This window comes from Patella vulgata, chromosome 8, assembly GCF_932274485.2.
Source record: "Patella vulgata chromosome 8, xgPatVulg1.2, whole genome shotgun sequence".
Taxonomy (NCBI): Eukaryota; Metazoa; Mollusca; class Gastropoda; family Patellidae; genus Patella; species Patella vulgata.
The window spans coordinates 35,679,555-35,690,567 of NC_065886.2; the positions used below are offsets into that span (position 1 = coordinate 35,679,555).

Sequence of the window (11,013 nt, forward strand, 5' to 3'; positions counted from 1 at the left end):
TTTTTAAGAGCGGCCTGGGACCAATTGAGAAGGTAAGATTTCCTCATAACCAAATGCTTCAGATAATGTTATCATGTCCTATAATATTTTATGTTATACTAGCAGGATACCCGGCTTCGCTCGGGGGTCACAACTCCGAAACCGGAATTGGTAGACTAACGCCACCTGGTCTGTTACTCCCCGGTCCGAGCTACCCCTATATCCCAAATTTCAGACTCTGGGCAGACCTAGTGTAGCCGCCAACCCCGAACAGGCCGGCTTCGCTCGGGGGTCATAACTCCGAAACCGGATGTGGTAGACTAACCCCACCTGGCCTATGTTACTCCCCGGTCCGAACTACCCCTATACCCCAAATTTCAGACTCGGGGCAGATGTATCCACCAACCCCGAACAGACAGATTCGCTCGGGGGTCATAACTCCGAAACCGGAAGTGGTAGACTAACGCCACCTGGCCTATGCTACTCCCCGGTCCGAGCTACCCATATACCCCAAATTTCAGACCCGGAGCAGACCTAGTGTAGCCGCCAACCCCGAACAGACCGGCTTCGCTCGAGGATCATAACTCCGAAACCGGAAGTGGTAGACTAACGCCACCTGGCCTATGTTACTCCCCGGTCCGAGCTAACCCTATACCCCAAATTTCAGACTCGGGGCAGACCCAGTGTAGCCGCCAACCCCGAACAGACAGACAGACAGACAGACAGACAAACGACAGTCACAAATATATATATAGATTTACCATAGCCAGTCGCTGAATCAAGGTTTGACGTTTTAACACCATTTCATTTCCGTTACAGCCAAATGCAGAGTCACATGTTCGGCAAGATTAAACATCCGGGTTGTGAATTACATGTATATCACATTGATAAAATAGTGTCATGAATGACGGAATATATTTAAGTAATACTGAATCAAGGTAATTTATTTTATATATTTAAAAAAAAAAAATGTGTCGAGCGCTCGAGATACTAAGTGATACTAAGGGTAAATTAGACAATGATCAGTTGAAGAAAAAAATGCTAAGTCGAGGAAACATGAGGATATGTATGGCGGGGTATCGGGTTCAAAATGCAATCTAGAGTAAAAAGCAGAAAGTCAACAGTAAAAAGTAGAAAATCTAAAGTAAACGGGAAAATTCTTATCTAAAAGGGTATTTTTATGGTGAAAACCTATAAATTTATGTACTTAGTCAGTAGAAACATCAAGCTTTTCAACTTTTAATCGTCATTATTCTACTTTCATGGACAAAATTTCTCCTTTCTGCTATCAACTTTTGACTTTCGACTTCCCGCTTTCTACTGTCAACTTTTGACTCTCAAATTTCCACTTCAGATTTTCCACTCAGGATTTTCTAACGCAGATTTTCTCCAATAATATGGTGGCTGATAGTGGCCATATAATTTTTCGCCATTTTCATAACCCGACAACACGACATAACGACAGTATTAGTGAGAGCATACGTCAAAGTAGACTTGGATATTATAGACTCCCGGCACGATCGCACCATTGCGCCAGGGTAAATTAAAGATACATTATGGGAGATTCGGTAACGAGTTGGCAGTTCTCACTATAATAGTTAAAAACTAGATAATGTAAAGGCAATTTGGTGAAAATTTCATTCAAATTGAACCACTATGAACCGAGAACTAAGCGACTGAAATTCCCATAAGCCTCGGTCATCATTACTAAAGTCAGTACGATAGGTTAATTGATGTCTAATTAATAATTTAGATAACATTTCAGGCCTAAAGAAAGACCTGCAATAGACAGATTTAGCTCTTGCATAATGTATGTTTAAGTGTAGTGCTGGGGATTCCTCGTTTGTACGTGACAAGATGTAGGGTCGCCTTCCAACCTCGAGATTTTTTTGCGCATTGTCTGACATAGGTTATAAAAAACCTGTTATTCTTATAATAAAAAAAAAATGTACAATAATTGTTTATGGAAGCTAGGCTCAAATATAAGAATGTTGTTACGAAAGTATGAACTAACTTATTTTTTTTATGGTAGGCTAACATATAATAGTTCAATATATGAAATAATGTATTGCTTTTTACCCTAGGCTCAAATATAAGAATTTAGTTATGAAAGTATGCTATGATGACTTCTTAATGAATTTCGAGAAATGTTTTTAGAGAAATGTTTTTCAGAATTTGTATTTGGAGATTATTTTCTTTCGAAATTTGTTGTTCGAGATTTGTTTTTCGTTGTTTGTCTCTGATGAAATGTAAATGTAGGCTAAATTTTATTTTTATATAACTAAAATTAAATTAAACCAAGATACTATTCACAAATCCTTTTTGTGATAAATGTCTGATTTGTAAAACAAATATCGATTTTAAGATACAAATGTTAATTTTAGTGTACAAATCTCGAAATACGACAACAAATGAAGAAATAAGAATTAAGGACTATAAATTAAGAACTAAGAATTAAGAAGAATGAATAAAGACAATAGACATACTTTTCTCTTACATAATGTATCTGTAACATAGGAGTGTAAAATAAAGGACTGACATGGGTGTAACATTGAAGTCAATTGTTGGAGGGGGGGTGTATATCACCACTCTCAGTCCAGGAACTTGACTATGAAGGTCATGGTGGGCGAGGGTATGACTTTAAATTATTTGGTTAGAAAACCCGTGCCCACGCGTACTCCATTATACGATGTATTCACTATACATTTGCGTGCTGAACTTGATCTGGTATGTGCTACAGAAATGAAATGAATTGGGGTTTTACTTCTCTGTACGGCTGGGAAATTGAAGACGGGCTTACGCCACACAGTAACCTACGACCTACTCTGATTTCGAAATCCAACTGCCAAGGACTCTTTTACGTGCTCGCTAATGAGTACACGTATATATGGGACACACCATTAAATCCACGTCACTTGACGCATTGTCAGATCTTATGATCTAAAACGTCACCCAACCTCTCATATTTTTAAGAATGTTCATATCCTTTGCTATATTTCAGATAATCGAAATGATGAAATTTTATTTTCGAAAATTTGTTGTGTTGTCAGCCGTAGTAATGGTGATATTTACAATGAAACTGGGGATGAATCAGGTTTCGTTGCTGTCGGAACCAATGGTACTCTTGACTTCAACATCGAAGCCCTTTTATGGTCACACGTCTCTAAAGGGAAATGAAAGTTTTTTCGTCCCTGGTAACAATATCTTCTTTTCGTTAAACCACGCATTTTTATTGAATGGATCGAACATATGCAAAGACAAAGATGTATATATGGTAATATTTATATTGTCGCTCCATGACAAAACAACACAGAGAACAGCAATACGCCAGACGTGGGGTAGCGTTGCTAAGACCAGCCGTTGGCCTGGTACCATGGTCTCGCAAATCATCAAAATCGTATTTCTATTCGGTGTTCATCAGAACCCAATTCTAAACGAGATCGTTCGAGTGGAAAGCGATGTTCATGGTGACATAGTTCAAGCAAACTTCAAGGAGACTTACTCAAACCTGACCTTAAAAGTTTTGATGGGATTTAAATGGCTGTCCATCTACTGTCCCAGAACTAAGTTTGTCATGAAGACCGACGAAGACTCATTTATTGTTTTACCCAAGTTACTGCACAAACTGGAGTCTCAAACGATGGATAATACTATCTTAGGGCCATTTTTTCTCTCGGATACAGTGTTCCGGTCCGGAAAATACAAAGTAGATAGAAAGGTGTACCCACTTTCCATGTACCCTCCGCATTGTAAAGGAAACCTGTACTTAATGCCGGCAAGATTAGCAACTAAGATAGTTGCAGTTTCCAACCATTTTCCGTACATGAGAATGGAGGATGTGTTTATAACGGGGATTTTAGCTAAAGTGTTTGATGCACGACATGTCAATTTAGAAGAATCGGAGTATGATAAGTATAAAAGTGCCACAATGTGTGAATTATCAACAGGATCTAAAATACTGTCGCAGAGAAGTGACGCTAAAACCCAGTATAAGATCTGGAACACGCTCTTAGAGCCAATTATGTGTTCTTAGAGTACGTTACGTGTTCTTAGAGTAAGTTACGTGTTTCGAAGAGTTAAGGTCAGCTATGTGAATGTAAGAGCCAACCATGTGAATTTAAGAGGCAGATATTATTGACAATTTATTGAACTTAACTAAGATAACCATTACTCCGTGCTTGTTTATGGTACAGAATATCCCAATAAAAGATTACCACAACCCTACTCCCTAAACCTAAATACAGCTTCGTTATATCAAATTTCTTGCCATTAACGGATGTTGTTTAAAAGTGCTTAACCTCCCTTATTTTGTATTAAACTGTGAGGAATTTGATATTTTAGCGAAAATGCAAATGACGCATCACGCATTTAATTAGATTGACAAGGTGTAGGATCGCCTGTCCAATCTCGGCTTTTTTCTCCGGGACACCTTGTTTTCCTGCCACTGCTATAGACCACAACGCGCAAGCGAATTATTAAAGTAAAATAAAACCAGTTTGTGTCGCGTAGACGTTAAACCCCATTTTCTCCCTGCTTTGTATATTGCTCTTTAGGCTGTATGCTTTTAAAATTCGCGTATTTGGCACTGAGTTTGTGCATTTTCTTTCTGATGACATGCTGTAATTATACTGTGCATTACATGTTACATTAATGTGTTACCGCGTGCACAACTTATATTAATATGGTTATGAATATGTTACCGAGAGTATTTGTAATATCAATGTGTTGCTGATAACAGTTGTTATATATTAAATGCCGCGTGTTATATATATGTTTTAGATATAAAAAGCTGTTATATATTTCACCCCGAATGGTATATTGATGTATTACTGATAACAATGTTGGTATATATACACCATGGTGTATTAATGTATTGCTGATAACAAGTTGTTTACATGCCGCATGTTATATTATACATAACACAGTTCAAATATAATCATGAATCATATTGAACATATGTAAGTAATGATGTTAATTATCGTCTCGATATATAATTTATACCATAATTTTGTATTTTTACCTGTGATTGATCTATAACAGCTAATACAATTACATGTAGTTAATCATTTATGTCGCTATATTGTTTATAAATGTAATGTTTATAACACTATGTATAGAAAAGGTTTCTCTACGTTATTAAAACTTGTTTCAGATCAATTTGATATGTGTCAATAAATGTGATTTAAGCAATGATACAGTAATATACCATACTAGTCCGAGTTATTGTTCATATGTCCAATCTTATAGCCTAAAAGCCTATATTTGCACACAAAATTTGAGTAACCCATTTTTTTCAAATTAGAGAGAGAGAGAAAGAGAAATGGGGGTTTAACTTCCACTCGACACAAACTAGGTCATTTCGGGACTAACATATGATTCATTTTTTATTTCAATAATTCGCTTGCGAGTAGGGGACTTAAGCAGTGGGAGGAAACCGGAGGACCCGGAGAAAACCCACGAGGTTGGACAGGCGACCCCGCTGCTTGTCACGTCACGTACAACCGGGGAATCGAAACCACGCCAGTTGACTCAATGACAGACCTTATGATACAACTCGCACGCGCTAACCATTCGCCCCCCCCCCGTTTTTCACATTAACTTATTTTTATTTTAATAGTATTGTCCACCAAGACATCTGTTTTCATCTGTTCTTTCATTTACTTCCAAGTAGTTTATCAAGGCATCGCTGTATTTCTCAGAACTCGAATAAAAACACTTGAAACGGAATCCACTCTTCCCGGCGTTGTTTTCAGTACGGAGGGCCTGACAAGTACAGCAGTCTTGTCGTTCGGATGGAACGAAAAACCGAGGTACGTAAAAGATCCCTTGGCTTTCGATATAACAGTAGTGTCACTGTCCGGACATAATTCCCCTCATAGCACATTAGCCCAATCGAAGAAGGGCAATAGGACGTTAAACCCCATTTCATTTCATTCATTTCGGAACCAACTCGAACCTAGAGGATTATGTTTGGATGATTTTTCTATTATTTTTGTGGTCATCGAAGAGGCACATCGAACGATTAAATATCATAGAAGATTATAGTTAGTATGTGGAATGTCAAGTAAAATATATTCATTAAAGATGCATTATGTAAGATTTAGATAACGGGTTGGTCTTTCTTGGTATAATAGTTCAAACATAAATGAAAAATGAATATATTGAAATTTTCAGTCCAATTACTTCATTCTGAGCAACGTTAGGAGTGTTTGAAGTTTTGACAATATAGTCTCGATTGTCAAATACCATTGCTACGATAATAAATAAAACTACGATTATCCTTTTTCATGTTAAATTATTAAACGACGATGATGTTCTAATGTATTTAATATTGTGGCCATCCGTGATAGTTTCTTGTGCAAGAATACATAATTAATAATTCATATAACATTGAAGGCAAAAAGAAGACCTGGCAAAAGCTCTTACATAATTCATTATTAAAGGGACACCGACGAAGTTTGTAAGATATTTAACTATTGATTTCAGGCACTACGTGCTAGTGGTGTTTCATAGTGAAAACAATAGTATTTCTTTACCCTGTAAAAATGCCCCCACTTTCAATAAAGCTACGTTCCCAGAAAAGTATTTCCAATAAAAGTATGGCAATTTTGGTATATATGGAAAGTGGAAATATACAATCTTACTAGAAAAATACTGGATTCCCTGAAAAACACTCATGGAGCGCATACAGGACAAAAATGTAAGGGTTTCCCTAATCGACAGCCCGACGATTAGGAGTGTCTGCACGCGTGACATCCAAGGTTGCACGCGAAGATTGAGCGGTTGATGTACATTTTGATAAAACTTTATGAAGAATTAGACGTACAACACTTTCTGAGATAAAAATCACTGAAAAAGACACGGACAGTGGATAATCCGAAAATTGAATTAGGCTTCGATATTTGTAGTAAATAGTCAGCGATTAAAGACAACATCGTCTTGTGTATGCAATGAATTCTCCTCCGACTTCGCTTGCGTTGCTAGGTACTGAGAGAGGTAAGTCACAAACATGCCCTCTTTTGGTCGATTTTTTATAGCCAGGGTATTCCCCGACACTTGAAACGTTTTGAGAAGGATTTGAAGCAAAATTATGATATATTAATTAGTTTGAATATGTTTTTAGTCCAAATATATCATCAAATCACCCAGTTTGTACCCGGGAATGTATCTTTAAAATATTGATTAGTCTCGACTTTATCTTTCATGTGTTAAGATAACATTTCTCTTTCTAAACAACCGGATACCACCAGGTGTACATTCGTATGTACATTGGTTACGTCATCGTTTGAATATAAATAATGCCTAGATGTTTATATGGTCTTAAAATAGAGATTATTTCACATAATGGTACGGGCAATGTACCAAGCGTACACTATGTATACGAGTTAAAATATTGGACCCACATGCAGGTGCAGGTGCTGAATATTGTCTGTATTTCAAGTTGTTTAACGGTTGCGTAAAATATAGATACTGCACTCGTTCTATCGCACTAGTACAATATCAATATATCACTTAATGTCTCGCACTCAACCATTAAACTACACATAAAGATCAACAGTTAGTTTACCTCGATAATGCAGACACCGAAGCGCATTGGCTTGATGTATAAATCAGTTGAAAGATACGCCCCTTTAAAGAGCAAGTTAAAACATTAGATAGATTTTAAATGCATTAACGAGTCAATGGTTCTAATGGTGTAAGACAATGAATTCCATTAGAGAAAAGCAGATATTGAAGAATATGTTTGTGATTTTATAATGTGCAGATAGTTAACGCAGAAGTTAAATGTATATCAACGAGGTCTCGTGCACCGTTGCTGCGTGATCAGATCTTTGATATTATCTTGATGATTGATCATATACTAGGAAGTAAGAGACTTTGTACCAAAGGTAATAAAATCTAAAAAATCGAAATAGAAGATAAATATCTGTAAATACCACACAGGTTAAGATACACATATAGATAAATAACATTGAAAAAAAGTCATCGGTGTTTAAATCTATTGTATAATTCTAAGAAAATTTGTATATTTTCACTCAAATCTACATTAAGTAATATATTGATATTGTACTAGTGCGATATTACGCAATGTCTTCCCCGAGACCATTAAACACCTTAAAATACAGACACAATCCAGCACGTGTATTTCAATGAAATACGTCACCCTCTTCCAATATTGAAACTAGTATAAATAATGTACTCTTGGTACATTGCCCGTACCAATATTTCAAATAATGGTACGCCAACATCAAAGGATGACGTCACATCTGTATTTTAACAGTTGTTACTACACATATAGGTAAATAACATTGAAAAAGGTCATTAGTGTTTAAATATATTGTATAATTCTAAGAAAATTTGTATAATAATAACCTCAACGAAGTATTCCAATCTGCATATAGAAAACAACACAGCACTGAAACCACCTTATTACGTATTCAAAATAAATTACTAAACAAACATCAGTACTAGTCCTGCTTGATCTAAGCGCTGCGTTTGACGCGAGAGACCACCAAATTATTTTTAAAAGATTGCTGAACAACTTTGGTGTTAGTGGACTAGCCCTTACATGGTTCCAGTCATACCATGAAAACCGTACACAGACAGTTGTTATCAAAGGTTCCCCATCCAACTCAACGGTTTTAAAGTATGGCGTGCCACAGGGTTCCGTTCTCGGCCCTTTATTATTTACCATATACACAACATCTTTAGGAAATGTCATTCGTAAACACGGTCTTCACTACCATCTGTACGCCGACGGCATTCAAATTTATATAGCTTTTGAGCTTTCTTCTGAACCATCTGTGATATGCAAACTTGAGGCCTTTTTGTCAGATATTCGTAAGTGGATGGACTCAAATTTATTAAAACTCAACGATGACAAAACAGAAATAGTGAAAGTGGGCAAGAGGCAGCAACTACTAAAATCTAAAACAGAAAACTTCAAATTGGCAATATCTCTATTACACCAAAAGATTCTGTAAAAAATCTTGGTGTTTTTTTACTCTCATCTGGACATGACTAGACAAATTTCGGCCATGTGTAAAAGTATTAATTTTCAGATTTACAAGGGGTGATTGATAAGTAGTGAGCCTCGATTGGAAAACCGAGCAACATAATGATACCACGTTTTGCACGTGCACCATTATGTTCCTCGGGCTCTGTCACAAACTTTCATCACATTCGGTTAAACAGTTTGGTTGTGACAGGTCATAACAATCACGTAGGGTCTGTTGTTATCATGAAATGGACCATATCGAGGCCAGGGATATGATTAAGTATATATCTGCATAAAAAGGGTCTAACACCGAAAGCCACACATGATGATATGGTTGAGACATTAGGAGATGATGCTCCTTCATATGCCACAATTAAAAGGTGGTCAGCTGAATTCAAGCGTGGACGAGACAGCATTGAAGACGAACAACGCCCTGGTCGACCAAAAACTGTGTGAACACCTGAAATGGTACAAAAAAATCCATGATCTGATAATGAATGACCGGCGAGTTACTGAACGATTCATAGCTGGGGTAGTTGGTATTAGCCAGGAGAGAGTTCATTCTATTATCACTGAAACTTTGGAAATGACAAAGGTTTCAGCACGATGGGTGCCAAAGCTTTTGACGCCTGATCAAAAGCGTTCAAGACACATCATGTCAGAAGAGAATCTAGCTTTATTTGAAACCGATTCTGACCGCTTCCTAAAAGAAATTGTTACTATGGATAAAACTTGGGTCCACCACTTTCAGCCAGAAACAAAAGAGCAGTCAAAACAGTGGAAATATGTGACGTCGCCGACCCCAAAGAAGGCAAAGACTGTTTTATCGGCAGGAAAGGTGATGGCCTCAGTATTCACAATCAGACAACCCCTTAATTAAGCCTTTTTCAAATACCATCTCCGGTGTTAGATCTTTCGCCGCCGGTGCTCCGAATGTATGAAATTCAATATCAAACGAAACCAAAAGCGCAAATTCTATTAAAGGATTTAGAAAGTATCTCAAACCGAACTTTTTAATCAAATATACAACTGACTGAATACGGTTGTAGCTGTGTTTGTGTCAGACTTATACCATGTGTGCTAGATAATGTCCTTTGAGCCAATGCAGATTTTTTTGTGGATCGGGGTGATCCATGATTTATTAAAACTCTGACCGCAGCATTTTGAATTCGTTAAAGGTACTGTATTTAATAATTTGGTGAGTCACAAAATGAGTCATTAATGTTAATCTAGTTGATTGCATGACAGGGTGAATAAATGTATGAAAGAATGGGGAGCTCTGTACTTGCAGTAGTTAGATACTCCTTTGTTTTGTTATTTATATACAGCTGGAAATAAGAAAAGGAACAAAACGATTTGACGTGGGGACAAACTTGCATTGCTTCTTGTTCTTTGCTGAAATTTAAGAGATGATATTGAAATTGTAGTTTTGTTTCAAGTTTCAGATATTCAGTTTTTCAGGATTTAGATAGCGAAAGTGTGATATCATCCATAAACTGATTTTTTCCAAACAGTTTTCAAAAACGCATGAAACAAAATTAATGAATTGACATTGATTGACGGGGGCCAAACGATTTAAAAATTTTCGTTAGAGGTCCAACTGACTGATAAGTGGCGTCATCAGAGCGGATAGAAAAAAACCCGTGGGGAAAAAGAATCCGCTGGCTTTATGTGGAAAAGCGAAGTGCTCGCAGTAAAAAACACATATCTGGACCCTTAGATTATTTACATATTAAAAGTGTTCGTCCAATAAGTTCCATATTGTTAAAAATTAATTAAGACTTCAAGACTTAAAAGTTTAAAAGTTGTAGGCTTTCCATTAGAGTTTTCCTTGCATACGGCTCTCCACAGATAAAAGTTACCTGAAAAGAAAAAGAAGAGCCAGCAGCAACAAAGACAAATTGAACCATTAATAGGAATAAATAAATATTTAAACACAGGTTAAATTAAATTGATTGATGTGCACTGTCATTGTTAATAATGGTTATGTAGGTCCATATTCCTTTATTTTTCCTTAGTATATTATTATATGGAAT

General features: G+C 36.7%; 1 protein-coding gene across 1 annotated transcript; it reads left to right on the forward strand.

Moving 5' to 3' along the window:
• Nucleotides 1-832: 832 nt before the first annotated feature.
• Nucleotides 833-5,317, forward strand: LOC130014061 (beta-1,3-galactosyltransferase 5-like). Its single transcript, XM_056102928.1, has 2 exons — nucleotides 833-917; nucleotides 2,981-5,317. Exon 2 carries the CDS (start codon nucleotides 2,990-2,992, stop codon nucleotides 4,010-4,012), a length of 1,023 nt encoding a protein of 340 aa, XP_055958903.1. The 5' UTR covers nucleotides 833-917; nucleotides 2,981-2,989; the 3' UTR covers nucleotides 4,013-5,317.
• The last annotated feature ends 5,696 nt before the right edge of the window (nucleotides 5,318-11,013 follow it).

Bases quoted from the DNA above. Each gene is read 5' to 3' on its own strand.
- LOC130014061 (XM_056102928.1), top strand. From the start codon at position 2,990: ATGATGAAATTTTATTTTCGAAAATTTGTTGTGTTGTCAGCCGTAGTA.